Source organism: Malaclemys terrapin, chromosome 15, assembly GCF_027887155.1.
Source record: "Malaclemys terrapin pileata isolate rMalTer1 chromosome 15, rMalTer1.hap1, whole genome shotgun sequence".
Lineage (NCBI taxonomy): Eukaryota > Metazoa > Chordata > Testudines > Emydidae > Malaclemys > Malaclemys terrapin.
This window is the reverse complement of record NC_071519.1, coordinates 33,561,967-33,579,097: the sequence shown is the minus strand read 5'-3', so window position 1 is coordinate 33,579,097 and position 17,131 is coordinate 33,561,967. Positions and strand designations below refer to the sequence as shown.

The following is a 17,131-nucleotide window of genomic DNA, read 5'->3' as shown; positions in this document are numbered from 1 at the left end:
AGGTCTATTTAGACCATAAACTCTTCAGGGAAGAGTGTGTCTCTGGTTCTATGCTCATATAGCGCCTCGCACAATGGAACCGTGGTCTGGCTGGGGTCCCTAGGCACCACCACAATTCAATAATAAATTATACGAATCATTATGTTATCCCCAGCAGTGCAGGTTCTGCAGCTGGAACTCTGAACCGTTTGGCGAGAAATGGAGCAAGGTTTAACGAATTCCAGCTACTACCCTGCAGCAGTGCTGGCTCTGCCGGGCCCAGAGGAACAGGCACCTGCTTGTGTGAGTAGAGCCGGGAGATCGGGGGAGCGACCGGGGCCGGTTCTCCAGAGTCACAGCTGCGTGTTAAGGGGCATGTTCACTAACAATTCAGAGCCCGGCGTTTGCCTCCCGAGACCCACATTTCCCTTCCTACGCCCGCGCTAGCAGGGATGCCGCAAGGGGGATTGGCCAGCACCGTCAAGCCGACAAGATGCAATTCTGTTCTTTGGGTGCTGAATGTCCATGACTCGCCCTGTCCCGTGGCTCACTACCCACAAACACTCAGACGACTGGCGACAGGGCATGGAAGCGACTCCCCAGCTGTGCTCCAGGAAATGTCTGAGCTGGTTAGAAGTGCCGGGCGTTTCCTCACTTACCAAACAGGACAGCATTAGTCATTGTTCTGGGTCTGCAGCACCCACAAGGAGACACAGAGCAACTGCTGGATTTGCAACCCTGGGCCCAGCTAGCCTGCATGCCTGGACTTCATATCGTTGTGTGCTGTGGCAATGCATGGATGGCCCTCCAAGATTCATCAACCCACAGGCTCCAAAGCCCAGAAGGGCCCATTGTGACCATCTAGGCTGACCTCCTGTTTAGCACAGATCTTTTAGTAAAACATCCAGTCGTGATTTTACAATGGTCAGAGATGGAGAATACACCACTGCCCTTGGGCAATTGTCCAATGGTTAATTACTCTGACTGTTAAAAATGCACCCTGTATTTCCAGTCTGAATCTGCCTGGCTTCAACTTCCAGCCTTTGGATCGTGTCCCACCTTCCTCTGCTAGACGGAAGGGCCCATTATCAAATATATGTTCCCCATGGAGGTACGGACAGACTGCCCTCTAATCACCCTTTCACCTCTCTTTGTGAAGCTAATTCGATTGAGCTCCTTGAGTCTATCGCTATCAGGCAGGTTTTCTAATCCTTCCTGTGGCTCTTCCCAAACCCTCTTGTGTTTATCAGACGGCAGGCTCCAGAACTGGACACAGCACTCCAGATCAGGAGCCCATCCCAGTGGGCTCTGCAGGGACATCATGAGAGACAGACCCTGCCCCCTGGAGCTGACAAGTGACATAGACAAGACAGAGACAGGGTGAGAGGGGAAACGGAGGCGCAGGACGGGGAGCGACTGGCCCAAAGGCACCCAGCAGGTCAATGGCAGGAGTCTTTCAACACCTACTTCAGTGCCCTACCACTGGGCCACCCTGCCAAACCCCTCTCACGAGACACTGCACGAGCCCACCCCTGGGTGCTGGGCTGCTTGGCTTGTGGCCATACAGCATCACGCTGTGGGCAGTCGGCCCCTCCCCGTCTAAAGCACCCACTCTACAAAAGGAAACAAGGAGAGCGACACGTACCCCACAGTCCCGGCTGGCTCGGCGGCTCTGGGTCACGTACTGGACCTGCCAAGGCAGGGGCTGGTACACAAGATAGGGCAGCGGCTCCTCATGGAACAGGCTGGTTCCGAGCTGGGTTGTGGAGAAAGGCAATGCTGGTTAGAGAGAGATACCGAGACTCGTCTGTACACGGACCCGCTGCCCACTTCCAGGGAGACTAGCAAGAGCCAGGCGCATGTTTGCACTGTGCTCTCCTGTGCGCACAACTCCTTCCTCTCCCTTAGGTCCTGTGACATCCTCGCCACATGCCTGGGGGCAGAGCAGGGCCAGTACCCCTCTGTACACATGGGAACTGAGGCCCAGTGAGATTAAGGGACTTTTCCATGCTCACACAAGAGGTCTGGGGCAGGCAGGGAACTGACCCCAAGCCCCAGGCTAGCACTTTAACCACTGGGCCGTCCTTTCTCCGGGTGGTTAGATACTGCAGTGATGCAGGCTCCGCGACTCGCCAAGCGGACCTAGGGAAGTAGGAGGATAGTGACATTTACAGTACAATTCGTAACCTGAGGTAACGCACCAATCCGGGTGCCAGGTGTCACTCAGCTGCCAGCCCAGGGCCGGGGGCAGTCTTGTGGCCCCTTTGGGATTAGGTTAAGACCCCCAAACCTATTTGAGAGGCCGGAACGTTTGCAAATCCTTGTGCCTGCTGCTTATGCCCAAAGCCCCTTTTGGACACATAATCTTCCACTGGTGACATCACAATCGGCTGCCAGGGAGATGGTTCCGAGGTCACAGGCAGCAGATTACGAGGAGAAGCTGGGCCCAGTGCCACAGGCAGGCGCAGTTACCGCTGAGGTTTGCCATGTGGCATCGGGACGTTCCGCAAGGACCAGCGGTGGGGATGGCACAAGTGGCTGGAGCTTATTGCCAGGCGTGTTCTGCTCACAGGAAACGCTCCTGCCCCCTGTATCTCCCCCGGGGTCACTCCTGGACAGCTCCCACTGCATGGAGAGGGAGCAGGTCTGCCAGCAGCTCAGTGCATGGCCTTGGGAAAGCCCTTCCCTTTGCCCCACAACACTGCCTCCTCGGGCATCACAAGGCTGAATTCATTAACGTTCGTAAAGTGCTTTGAGATCCATGACTGGCTGGCACCAGAGCAGGGTCTAAGAAGAGGGACGTAGGGTCAATGCAGACAGATTTCCTCCTCCCCCAGTAAGGGGTGTTTCCTTAAACAGTCAGTAGGTCGAATAATTACATAACGGGCTTGGAAATTGACACAGTTTGAGAGAAGAGAAATTAGTGTATTTTCAGCCTCCCCGGTTCCCCTCTACAGAGAGCAGCTAAGAGGCTTGGCTGCAAAGTAGATCACTCCGATTTGAGCTGGGGGACCCCACATGAGGCAGAGCCTTAGCCCCAGACAAGGGAAGGGTGGGAATCGGCAGTCTGGGAATCCCCCAGCCCCATGAGCTCTGTCCCCATTAGTCAGATTTGCAGAAGCAGCAGCCGCCATCTCCAGGGCGGAGCCCAGGGCTAACGCTGGCTCCAGCGTGTGCCCACGTGAAAAAGGACCGCACTGCTTGGCAGAGCCGTCACGAAGGATGATAAACACCCAAATACACCCAAAGCAAACACCGTGGAAGACTCGCTTTGGTTACTAAAGCCACTGTGCTGGAGAGGATCCTGCAGCTGCTTTCTACGACCTTCACCTACGCCATGTTCTCTCCAGCCACACCACTGGAATTTGAAAAAGGGGGGAAACACCCATTGTGTGAGATTAATGGAGCCCAAGGAATAGCAGGCATCCCCGAGCTTGCGGCGTGCCCCAGACAGCGCCAGCTCTGTGCAGCACAGACAGCGCCATCTGCTTTGGAACCCCTGGCCATGAACCCCTCCTTTCCGGGTCAGCCGTGGCCGCAGGAGGCTCTGCCGGGCTTGGTCGCCAACGCACGAAGGAGAAGAGAGGCCAGAGGCTGGGGGAGTGCCGAGCCAACAAGAACCAGAGTTCCTAGTGTCCACAACATAGCAACACCTCACACACTCTGAATTAACTGAGTAACAAGCTCCCTAGAAATAAAACCCGTCAGTACACCAAGCAAGCCCAAAAGCCCAGCCTGGACTCACCTGTCCGAACGCTCTCACCATGAAGAACAGCGCAGTCATCAGTGTGGCCAGCATGGTCGGACTCTACAATGGGCTCCCTCCACCTACAGGTAACAGAAAAATCGTCCGTGAGAGACCCGATTGTCTCAATGTCACCAGCAACTGAAATGGCCCCTTCTCCGGCTGCAACAGGGCAGACAACTCCCAACCCTTTAATGAGCTTAGCGCTTGTTCTCCTCCCGCCACAGTAATCGTTTGCTGTCCTTTTGCTCTTCTAATTGCCGGGGCTTGTCCAGCATATACGGCACCAGTGCATCCTCTTCACCCACGCCTTTCGAGAAATGAACGGGCCCACCGAGCGAGGATTTAAAGAAACAGGGATGTGGCAAAGGCAGGCGCTGGTCTGTGGCTTGTGGGATTACAATAGCACAGCAATGCCTCTAGCACCCAGTCAACATCTGCTTTTCAATTAGGGACGGGGATTTTTCAGGGCTTTGCAATGCTCCCTGCATGGCCAAAGCTGCTGACAGGGCTGGGGGGAGGAGGGACCTGACTGCTTCGATTATTGCCATGACAAATTGATGTGTATCAGACCAAGATGCACCTGGATAGCCGGCAGGGTGCTCTCTGCCCAGTTCCCCGAGACCCCTCCTGAGCTGGAGGGGGGCAAACCCCAAGGTACAGTGCAAGACACTGGCATTTAATTAGGCTTTTAATTGGATTTTCCAAATGTAATTAGCAATGGCTGGGGTGAGGGAGTCCTCTGCCAAAGCAGGGCATGGAGCCTCTTACTGAGCCAGCAGTAACCACCAGAGCTGAAAGCAACCCAGACAAGGGGCCCCTACAACCAGCAGGCCACAAGCGGTCACGGAAATAAAGGAACCATTTACTTCCCCATGTGGAACTCAGCATCACCCTCCTTCTTAACATGAAGTCAGAGAAAACCCAGCCAGGAAAACATACTTCCAAAGCACCGATACTAGAGTGATGGATGCTAGACACAGCCCCTTGGGAGACCAAAGCTGTCCAGGGAGAGGCAGGCACAATTATTTGACTTACCTTGAGGAAAGAGGCCCCAGGAAAGGACAGCCTAGGGTAACGCTCCATTGGACTTCTGCTCTAGCTGCCGTGACTCCCCCCCCCCCCTCTCTCTCTCTCTTTCTCTCTCACACACACACACACTTTTTAACAGGCTTCAGAGTAGCAGCCGTGTTAGTCTGTATCAGTAAAAAGAACAGGAGTACTTGTGGCACCTTAGAGACTAACAAATGTATTTGAGCATAAGCTTTCGTGGGCTAAAGCCCACTCGGCCCACGAAAGCTTACGCTCAAACACTTTTTCAGGTGTCTCAACTGCTCAAACCCGCTGTTCAACCTCCCAGCCCAGCAGGCCTTTCATCACAAAAGGATCGCAGGGCACTTGACGGAGTGGGCTGAGCACAGGAGAGAGGATGGCAAAGCTGGAACTAGATGGAAGAAGAGAGACCATCAAACCCTTGGAGTAGACTCCTTTTCCCCCCAGCTTACTTTCCTTGGCCCTTCTATTGCAGCATCTCATCCACTATGAATCACTCTCCTCTTGTGCAAAATCCAGCACTTTAACAAGCTTTACTGCCCAAGAAGAGCTGCTTTTCAGTAGTTGGCAGAGCTCCATGTGGCCCTAATCGGGGCAATGGAAGATGAGGAGCCAACACTCCCCTCTGGATTTCTCCCTGGCAGTCAATGTCCATGGGAGAGCAGCCCAGGAAGAAACAGAGGAGTTTCAACAGCACAGGCAAATAGTCTTCTCACCTCGTTGGGAGCACCAGTGGGCACGGTTCTCTTCTGCCAGCTCCACACAGGACCACGGCTTCCCGACTGGCAGTGGTGGGAGCACGGAGAGAAGCAGGCCCTCGGAGAAGAGCACAAACACCCCACATTAAACCAACCGCTGTGAGAGTCACCAGGGGCTTTGCAAGGACACTGGTTTCTAGGCAGACAATCAGGCTTCACCTGTTCTATGCCTCACAGGACACGGCCGGTTTTATACGTCACCATCCTGGGACGTGGGCTTTTGTCATGAGTTTGCCCTTTCCCCTGGTGCTGCCGGGAGGCACTTTACCAGACCCTTGGGAGCAGCCTTGGGGCAGTTGGAGGCAGAAGAGAAGGCTCCTGGTGCCAGTGGCGGCTGAATGCAGGTGGATGAACGAGAGCCAGGGAGCCACAGACCGGCCATTCGGGAGCTATCGCACAGCCAGCCGTATCACAGTAGTCCATGACACACATCCATGACCACTCGGGACGACAGCACCATGCAGCCCTCAGACCCGGAACAAGCGATTCTGATACAGGCGGTCTCTCGATAAGCCCTGGGGCTTTGAGGGGGTGGTCGGCAAGCTAAGTCTCCTACACGGAAAGCCATGCAGGGGCAGCACAGAACCAGCTAGGAAGAGCTCAGAGGATAGTCATCTGGCTGGCAGAAGGGCTGGAAGGGGAAGAAAAGACAGTGGTAGGAAATGAGAGGGTAAGAGAGAAACCATGAGCAAAAAGGGGGCACCGATCCTGCCTGATTCACAGTGAAATGGCTCTCTGGGCGATCCAATCAGCAGACTTCGGTGAGAGCAGGGTGCTGAAATAGCACTTGGGAATCCAGTGTATAAAATAAATGTAAAAGTTGATAGTGATGGCCAATCCGCAGAGTTACCCAACTTTAGCACATCCCCAGGTGCCAGCCAGCTGCCTGGGGAGCCGCCAAGTAACACAGGGAGAGGTGGTCCCCACCAAGTACCACACAGCACAGGCACAGCACTGTAGAGACCCCACCACACCTTTAAAAAGCGTGGTTGTAATTAACTCCACGCCAGCCCTGATCTATTCCAGCCAGAGACACCTCTCCCTCAGCCCTCCAGCCGGTATTGCCCTGGTCTCTTCCAGCACAACACCTGCCCGACCACCTTGGCACAAGCTTGGGAGGAGAGAGCCACTGCAGAGGTGCATGGAAAGGGGTGGGAGAGACGGGCTGCCCATGATGAGTTTCCTGCTGGCTGAAAGCTGCATGGACACTCTCTCTCGTAGCTCGGTTTTCTAGCTCCCTAGTACCCCATTTAGCACCCTGACCAGATAACAAATAGGCTTGTTTGTGCAGCGGTCTTTGAACTTGGCAGAGGCTACCTTGACAGGATAACAGCAATACAACTTGGAGAGGAGTGAAGGGAGTGTCTGAAAGTGAAGAGCAAGGTGGGTACCAGGGCTGGGTTCGAGGGAGGGAAAAAAATCTCAGCTGGAAAAAGAACAAACAACAAAGCTGCGAACACCACCATTGTAAAAATAGATCTGTGTCAATTTAATTTGCATACAAAACAGGATACAGCTTAAAGCGTCACAAGGGGCAAGGGGAAAAAGAGACCTGCGACAAAAACACAGTAATGTGGTTACTAAAATAGTCTTTTACCCACACGAAGAATATATGCTCTCTAGAATGTACAGATATGATTCCATGTCTTCTGCTGCGTGTGCTTTGGGTATAATGTCCGAATGACTGCAGAGGGGTTCAGTGCTGGAGAAAGCCAGGACAAGTGGGGCTGTTAACAAAAATAGCTGAGAGTTGCCATGTGGTTTTCTCAATAGCTGAGAGAGACTAAAAGCAAAATCCCCGCAGGCAAGGATTTGTGTAATCTGGTACAGCGGGCAGGAAACCTACATAATGATCCAAGGCCTCTCAGTCAGTCAGCACTGCTAAGTGCCCTAGGGTTTCTGTCCTTAGGCAAGGACACCAGCATGCCGTGTTGTATCAGCAGTGCCTCTGGGAGCCACCGGCCCTCAGCTTATCAGCAAGGAAAGGCGTAAGAGATGCTATGCCAGACCCTGTGAACACAAATCCACCCCCTGGATCTGTCTGCAGAACCAGTCCAAGCCCTTGTGTAAGGAGAACAAAGTCAGGTAGCTCACCTTGAAAAAGTTTGGTATTATTTAAAAAGTTATAAAATGTAAAAACAGACATTTTCTCTTGCTTAAAAATTGGAGTAAACAATGTTCTGTTTGCGTGTAAACACATCCCTGAAGCATTTGCAACCCAAACTATTGCAACCAGGTGCTAGCGCATGAGACCCAGAAAGCAAAACGAACCAGACAATGTCACTTTCGGTTTTAGCCTATCCTCATTATCCGAGCATAGAAACGCAAACAGTGTGAAAGGGTGGAAAGCGACAACTTCCAGTCCTTTCTGTTTTAGTATCTCTGGTAGGAACTGTTTGAAGGATGATTTCTCGTCCCTTTAATGCAGATTTTTAGTCAAACAATAATGGCCAGAAAGAAAAATGTTGTTGAAAAAGCATAAGTATCCCAAGCCAGCTTGGAGGACTGATGGCTAATGACAGCACCACGCAGCCGCTGGAAATGCAGCCTCTACCCCCACCGCTGCATTTCCTCCTCGCTGCCCTGACCCAGAACTGAGGCCAGGATAGGATGATATTTTTTAAAGGCTGTCTTCAGGCAAATGCCAAATGGGTTTTTAATTTCCACAAGGCAACGACTCAAGCTGCAGCCACTCACAGGGACTGGTCCAACACTGAGGAAAGCGTCTCACAATGGACTTCAGTGGCTTTGGGATTGGCCCCCAACTGGGGAGCTGACCAATACTTGGCACCCTCCCAGCCGTACAATCCCATTGCTCATCTGCTCCGCGCTTTTACAGCTGCACTGTCTCGGAGGGCTGCCTCCTCGGGGTCAGGCACTACAGCATGAGTGAGTGCTCGGACACAGACGGGCCTTTCCCACCCCAGAAAAGCAGCCTCTCACCACACTACTGAAACCAACTGGAGGGGCCCAGCAAACGGAGGAACTTAAAGCTAGGTGTGCAGCTTCCCGGGCGGCTGCAGTCAGAAAAGCGACCGTGCAAAGCAGAAACGACTTTATCCAACATGTCAGCCTCCACTCCAGCCCAGTCAGAGCCATTTCTTGACCAAACCAGCTCTCCCCGACAAGTCCTGCAGAGCAGATACAGACCCAATAGCGAGCCAGCGCCTAGTCTGCCTCACATATCGTCAAGCTCAGCCCTTATCGGAAATGGCCCCAAGCCAGCCCAAGTCTGGAGCTGGGCTCCCCCAGGGAGTGCGAGCACTTGGCTTGGCGGGGGCTCTATCTATTATTGGTGGTTATTCAAGGCCACACCTATTCACATAGTTTCATTGACACCAGTAACAATGGGTGCATCACTGGAGGCCAGCCATAGACTCTCTCATGACAGCCTCTGCCCACCATGTCCTCCAGCCTGGCTCTCAGCAAATCCAGACTGGAGAGAATCCAGACAGACTCCCACCACAGCCGCACAGTTCTGGGGGAGTGGGGAGGTCTCCTCCATCGCATCAGCCCTGTAAGCCATCCCCACCGGGCCCTGCTGGCCCTATGGCTTCTGCTCTGTCAAAGAGAAAGTGGGTTTGTTAAAGCCCTTCCCAGAGGCGTACCCTCCACTGTCCCCTGAATACAAAACATTTTCAACTAGAAACAAACTCAACGTTGGATATTAAAAAGAATCCCGACTATAACAGGAAAAGAAAACCAACTGCTCAGTCAGGATGTGCTGGCAAGCAGCTCTGACTATATTGCTTTCGATTGTGCTCTTCCATGTAAAAAATGACAGACATGTGCTTTTCAGTCTCCCAAGCTCAAGTTTGTGCCACCGAGGCCTGGTCTGAGGTCACCTGCAACCCCTCTTTGTTGCGAATCCACAGTGCATTCTTGTCCTCTAGCAACAGGTTTCTGTTGGAATTCACCTCCTCCCCCGCAACAAGTTATTCCAAGTCCTCGGTGAGTCACATTTCCATCAGGTGATTGCTGGAATACTAATGAGGGAACTGTTGATTTATTGAAGCCCTGATATTTCACCACTGGATTAAGCAGTCTATAAAGTATATTTGAACACATTACAGGATTAGAAGAATTCACTTGGGAAGTCCACTTCCTCCCGCCTCCTGGAAAGAAACTTTATTTCAAGGGCAGAGCAAAAGGACAGACAGACGAGAGACTGCTGGGTACCACTGCAACGCACTGTATTGTAAGAGGGAACAGAGCGCGGCTATGTTGCTCTTTTGCCAGGCTGTCTCCTGGGGCATAGGGCTGGGAAGGCTCCGCCCCTCTCTGCTAGGAATCCGTCACCTTTTAGTAGTGATACACTTTAATTTGGTTGTTTTCATCCAGTCCGAGCTGCACCAAGCCAGGGCTGCTGGCAGAGGGCTTCTGTGTGCTTGGAAAGAGAGGACTGGAAGTTGAGTGAAGGAAAAGCATCGCTTACATGTGAATTCAGCCTGCATGAACATAGACATGGGAGAAGGACAAGTCACCAGGAGCAGGAATCAAGCCTCATGCTCACATGTTGTATTCAGACCTCCGCACACAGGTCAAATAGACTTAAAGCAGGATTATGGGACTCAAGACAGATCGCTCAATCACAGGGACCCAGAGATTTGTTGCCCATATCAACGTGCGCGGCAGAGAGAGTTACAGCTGCAGCATAATGCTGTCGAGAGCACGAAGGACCTGTTACCCCATTTAACAGCATGGGGAGATCTCTTTCTAGTGGCTCTTTTCCCTTTGACTCAATTGCACAGCATTAGTAACCATTGCTTCTCATCAGAAACGGCCCACAGCACAAACATCAGTGCTGTTAGATGTCTGATGGGGACCAGGTGGGGGAGGGAATATCTTTTATTGGACCAACTTCTGTTGGGGAGAGATTGAGAGAGAAACTTTTGAGCTACACGGAAACTTATTCAGTGTCCCCCAGCTAAATACGAGGTGGAACAGATTGTTTAGCGTAAGTAGGTAACACATTTCTCTCCCCAACAGAAGTTGCTCCAATAAAAGATCTTACCTCACCACCTTGTGTCTCGACTATCCTGGGACCCACACGGCTACAACTACATTGCATACAGGGATCAGACTGACTCCAAGAAACTAAATCCTTCATTTCCCAGCTCCTCCTCTGCCATTGTTTCCATGACCACCCAGAGCAGTGCAGTATCTCAACTAGAAGTGGCAGCGGTTGGGGCCATCACTGCAGAATAGCGAGGCACAAAGAGAAGGGATTTGTCTAAGGTCACAGTGAGCCAAGACACAGCTGGGAACAGAATCCAGGAGTCCAGAGCCTGAGTCCACTTTCTGCTCTAACCACTAGATACACTGTCCTTTGCAGGGACCAAAACCAGGAGGCTCTGAGGTTCCACAGCCGCTGCTCAATGCTTTGCTGCTCCATAGTCACTCACCGCCTGCTTTCTGCGTCTACCGACAGCACCACCAGGAGTGCAAATAAAGACAACACCAAAGCAAAGGATACACTTTTGAATCTTTCTTGAAATTTTCTAGCCATTTCTTGTTGGCATCAATCATTCCCTGGACACTAGTCCTGTCTGTCTCAGGGCCTCGAAGCTGGGAACGCTGGAACAGGCGGATTTGCTCACTGTCACGACAGAGAGAGAAAGAAAGTATGGCAAGAAATGAGCCAACGGATTAGAAACTGATGGGTGGCTGTGGAAATAGGCACAGGTTGATGCAACAGAAAGCAACCTCTTCTTGGCCCAGTGTCCTGCCCTCCACTCCCCTACCAGACTGGGAAGAAGTTTCAGCAGCCACGTTACTTAGCTGCTGCCATTCTCCTGGTCTCTCTAGCATCACAAAGCCTTCGTTGTTGGCAAGGACCCCTGCATCCCCAGCTAACTCCATAGGAGTCTCCATTTACCCCATTATCCACTGCTGACAGGCAGCACCAGTACACTCTTCTTCAGGAAGAAAGGGGGTAGGCAGCTCCACACTAGTCCCTGCCCCTTGAGAAAAATGCAGTGCTGCTGGGTAGCAAAAACCCAGCAGAGACAGACAGACAGACAGACTAGGCTGAACTTCCACCTTCTTTAACTGGATTAAGATACAAGGGAGTTGGAGAAAAGTGGGAAGAGGAAGCTTAGGAAATTAAGCTTCTATCTCCCCAGAGGTGTTCCCCTCACTCCAGGTGCTGCTTCGCCAAGCACGAGTTCTATGGGCATGGGAAAAGATTCTTAAAAGGACTGGACTGCCTTCAAGGTTTGGAAGAGCAACTGTTCAGCACAGGTGAAACACCAACTCTGAGCCTGGTGTAACCCAGGCAGCAGAGAGCTGTGCTACTGGGGTGGTCCTTTGCCAGTCTGGAACTGCAAAATAGCAAGACTTTTGCAATGGACTAGAATCTCACCACACTTTCCAGAGCAATGAGTGAAAACGAAACGCAGCGCTCACACAGGCGTCCACTTGCAAAATGGGGACTTAAAATCCAGCAGAGCCAAACAGCTGCAACCCTATTGGACTAGTCGCAGAAAGGCATTCTGGAAACAGTTCCTGGGCGCGGGAGATTCTGCCTACGTGGGGGGGATCATTACAAGAGGCCAGGGAGTCACCAGAGGAGCTGCTCCTTGAACAGGGAGTGCTTTGTGGTCACGCCTATCACCACGGCATCACAGTGAGCACTGCACACCCAGCAAGAACTCAGCTGCAGCGCTGCAGACAAGAGCCTCTGATTAATAGAGGGACGTGTTGCCTGGGAAAACAGGTTCATCCCCTGCTCTTTTTAAAAGGTATCAAAGGATCTTTTATTTCCACCTGGTCACCAGGATCTCAACAACTCAGCTAAAAAGACACTGTCGCCCTGAGCGCAGCAACCCCTCCTAACCAGGCCTGCACTGCAGCATTGATCCTAGGTGTGAAATCACACCTGATGTGGGACTGGAACCTATAATATTCCGGTCTTGAAACAAGAGTGCTATTGGCTGAGCCTTACTGGGAACACGACTGTAAAAGCTGCAACTGAGTATTTAAAAGGGGACCCGGCTAATAACTTAACTCCGAATCTAACCTATTTGATGTAACAAGTAGGTCAGAACAAAATCATATCTGACCTACAAACCACACCAAAGGAAAAAAAAAAAAAAAAACAGCCACACTCAAAAGACCAGGAGTCTTACCCAGCAGGTAAATAACCTAGATTGCTGTCCAAAGGGGCAGGACTTCCACTGAGGGACGGGAACCCACCTGGAAGAGAGAGAAACATTCAATACAGATCCAGAAACATACACTACAGGAAAGGCTTCCATCTTCCTGGCCATTGTTTGCAGTACATGCACATTATCCCTGCACGGTGCAGTCACATGCTGAGGCGCTTTGGGACTGTGCTTGTGGGAAAGCTTACAGCAGGATCTTCTGGTGCGTCCCACTCGGTTTCCAATGGGAGGCAGGGAACAAGAAACGTGCAGATTCCCCCTCCAATTCCTGTTATTGATTCTAACCTTACATCCTCCTCATCTCTAACTTCTATTGGGATCCCCCCCTCAAGAATGGGACATCCCTTATTTCCACTAAGGCCTGGTCTACACTGGAGGAGCAGGGGGGAAATCGACCTAAAATACACAACTTCAGCTACAAGAATAGCGTAGCTGAAGTCGACGTATCTTAGGTCGACTTACCTCGCGTCCTCCCGGCGCGGGGTCGACTGCCGCCGCTCCACCCCTCGCCGCAGTGGAGTACAGGAGTCGATGGCAGAGCGATCGGCAATCGATTTATCACGTCTACACTAGACACGATAAATCGATCGGCGATCCGGCGGGTAGTGTAGACCTACCCTAAGGGGAAAGACTGAATAGGAACTGCATGATTCTTGATAAGCCTTGATGCCTGAATTGTAATACTCTATGCTCCTGGTTGTCGCCATGTTCTGAAAGTGCGTTACTTTCGTGTTGTAAGGACTGGCATTTCATTGTTAACACAGTCCAAGGCCAAAATGTTCCAACACGTTGCCCAAAGTTAGACACCTCAATCCACGCTCAGGCATCTGGCATAATGGCCTAATTTTCCAAAGGAACCATTAATTTTAACACTATCAGGGTAGTATCCACAGTCAAGAGATAACAAATGCATGAGACAGTTGTGGTAAACCTGGGTTATTTCAATGGCTCAGGGCTGGGAAATCAGAATTTTTGGGGGAGAATAATCAGAATTTCAGAAAAACACAAGTACAGTTTCAGAGGACAGTTCTGAATTGTGGGTAATGGGAGTTTACCTATAGCATGAAGAGAACAAATTAAAAGCAGAAGGACTAAATTCTGCTCTCAGAGTCAGATGCCTCGCCAGTAGACCTCAAAGCTCAAGGGCAGAACTCACTACAGACTCTTCTAGGGAACAGCATCCTCATTGACAAGAAGGAGATTGGCATGGAACACAGGAGCCACTCCAGAGAGGATACAAGTCAGAATGGATGATGGGTATACGCCACAGACGACACCACAGAACCCGAGATGCAACCCCTCCATCCGCAGAGATTGTGCCAGGGATGCCCTGTCTGTGCTGTGTTTAGAGTTTCAGCTCTAATAAAAATAAGCACCAGTCTCCCAAAAGAGCCCGAGGGTTTCCTTGCCCCCAAAAGCCAGAGAAGAGGTCTCACCCACCTGGAATCTTCCATGTTCTCCAACACCATTTAAATGACACATGAGCAGAGGGCCTTGCCAGTGTCACAACCTGCAAACTCAGGGCCAGGCTAGGGAGGCAATTCCCACCCGCAAAATGAGGCAACAGGGCACAAAAAACATAAGTCAATAGGCCCCATAAAAATGTTTGTCTTAAGGCCCCTTACGGCACTTACCCATGTTTAACTTTAATCATCTATTTAAGGCCTAATGAAGCCAATGAGACTTAGGCACGCACTTAAGTGCTCTGTTGAATCTGTACCCAACTGTCTAGGCCAGGGGAATATTGTTCCCTTAGCGCGTGCACACAGCACTTCATAGACACTGCTGTCAGCGGCTGGCCCACATCAAAGCAGACCACATCCGAAGAGGGCGTATAAAATAAAACGACTAGCAAGAATTTTCAGAGTGAAAACAAACCTGACATTAATCTTGGGGCAGCCCTGGTTTGGCTGGCTAAGGATTAGCAGGACTAGGGGCTGGGGATTTTGTCTTTGGTTAAAAGGCTCAAACGGGATACAAATAGAAAAGGAAAATTGGCTCTCCTAAGGAAATTGTAAATTGGGAGCCACGTGTATCGTCTGCCTCAACCCCCTCCACCCCCGTCAGTGTGTTTCCAGCCAGGCAGGGCAATCTAATAGAAAGTTCCTCCTCTTCTTTTGCTCACTCCTTTAATGACTGCTATTCTTGTGCAAATGTCAGACGCTGAAGTGCTCTGGAAATGGTATAATGAGATCAGCTTTGCACTTCACTTCCCGGAATGAGCTGCTGTTATCTCCTCTTCTTTTCAAATCTGCCACGTGCCCAAGTCCAGGGAGCTACACACACCAGCTCCTCGGACTGTCTGCCACCAAAGCCCATTGTCCATTAGGGACACAAAGTCACATTCATTTCATCTGTGATTTTCACGCTCACCTGCTGAGGTGAACGGCTGCCGCTAGCACAGACTAGTCGTCAGTCACTAGCCCTGAGCTCAGACTTGCACAGAAGCTCCACTGGTTCTCTTTAAAGAGCTTGCATCACATTGCAGGCACTGCAGGAGGAGTCCTTCCCCTTCAGAGCTGATGCAGAGCCGTGAGTGGGGGAAGAAACAAGAGTACAGCTCTCTATTACACCCTTGCCTTTCAACCCTCCATGAGGCCAGTCTGGGTCTATCACACTTGCTTGGTCCCAGGTTTGGTTCTGGCCCTCCCCGAATCAGGCTGCAGACCTTGTATTATGCCCATTGTATTAGCCCAGCCTGCTACAGGGAATTGAATTCTAGCTTCACTTCCCTTCAGCAGAGATTCCCTGCGGGTATTTTTATACTCAGTGCCCCTGGGCCATGTAAACTGCAGAGAGAAATTATCTTCATCCCAGAATAGCCCACACTGGGCTGTCTGTCCCAAAGTGCTCCACAAACTATACTGGACTCTCTTCTCTGAGCAATCAGATCCAGCTACATCTGGAAGGGGGAGACAGAAACCAGCATGCTGTACAACAGGGAGTGATCGTGGGCAACTACTCCTGCACCTCCAAAACTGCCACCAGCAGAGTCCCACAGGATCCACACCCGCCCCCATACTATTCAACAGAGAGCCTCAGAGAGCTGGCAAGATCCCCCAGGCCAAAGCACCAGCAGAGTGCAGACAGCACACAACTCTTTAAATTTAAATTAATGGAGATATTTCATCTCCTAGAACTGGAAGGGACCTTGAAAGGTCATTGAGTCCAGCCCCCTGCCTTCACTAGCAGGACCAAGTACTGATTTTGCCCCAGATCCCTAAATGGCCCCCTCAAGGATTGAACTCACAACCCTGGGTTTAGCAGGCCAATGCTCAAACCACTGAGCTATCCCTCCCCCCAAGGAGACTCTGTGTCTCCTTCATGTAGAACATCAACAGTTCTATCAACAGCGAGCTGAACTCAGCACCTGGCTACAGCTGAACCCAGACAAGACTCAGGTGATGCTGGTAGACGAGTGAGAGCTTTAAAGAACTTGACTTGTCTGTAACATCTTACTGCCATCAGCATTTGCCTGCAAATCGCTAGGTCAGTCAGCAGCCCTGGACCCTTCGCTGTTACTGGCTGCTCTAAATAGGCCCCTTCCACCTGCGACTGGCCGCAGATTGCACTCTGTCTGGTCAGAGGCAGCCCCGGCCATGCTGACCCATGTGCTCACGAGCACCAGGCTTGGCCTTTGCAACTTGTATCTAGGAGTGAAGCCGCAGGCCCTGACAACTGGTACAAGGCATAGCAGCCCGTCTGCTCAAGTCACAGACCACTGTGAACACGTTGCCCTGGTCCCCAGCGGACCTTCCAAGTTCTCCGCGGGATTGGCTCTGGCTACCTGAGGCACAGCTCTCCCTCTACAACCACCGCCTCCCTGCAAGCTACAGTCCTACAGAGCAAAGGAACGGTGAGCCCCAGGGGCAGGCTCGGGATGCAGGACAGACTGTCACGGCAGCTGGACCAAGGTTATAAAACTCGCTCCCGGTAGAGATAAGAGACCAGGGACTTCACGGTACTCAGAACTGAAATGACACTCACATCTTTGACTTACCTGTCCCACGAGGTGCCATGCGCACACACACAAAACCCATCGTAATGACTTGAGCCATTTCTCCTACAGACTGGGCAGGGGGGACCTTGTTTCTATCTTAAATACCTGCGGGAAGCGGAGATGCCAAGATTCCTGCTGACATTACGGGATGGACCACTGCATCGTTAACGTCCATGCAATACAGATGGGGCCTTGTGTTATTTTTAAATGAGCTCATTCATAGCATGCCCACGTAGGATGTTTCATGGGACTCAGTTCATCTACCGGGGGAGGATGAAGGGTGAGCCGAGGAGATCGTCCAGAGCCAGGGAGTGAGCGGAGACAGCTCACTCAGCTTGGTCAAACAGGGCGTGTGCCCTTACTGAGCAGTCCCACAGGACAGCAGGCAAGAGGTACTTTGCTGCACCCTGGCATAGGAGTGACAGCACAA

The 17,131-nt window shown here is 51.6% G+C and overlaps 1 protein-coding gene across 1 annotated transcript in view; it reads right to left on the bottom strand.

Annotated features, from left to right (window-relative positions):
• Window positions 1–17,131, bottom strand: part of CEP164 (centrosomal protein 164) — a 94,161-nt gene that overhangs the window by 10,918 nt on the left and 66,112 nt on the right. The window contains 2 exon segments of the mRNA XM_054005462.1: window positions 1,625–1,735; window positions 3,725–3,807. Coding sequence (XP_053861437.1) covers window positions 1,625–1,735; window positions 3,725–3,807 — 194 coding nt within the window.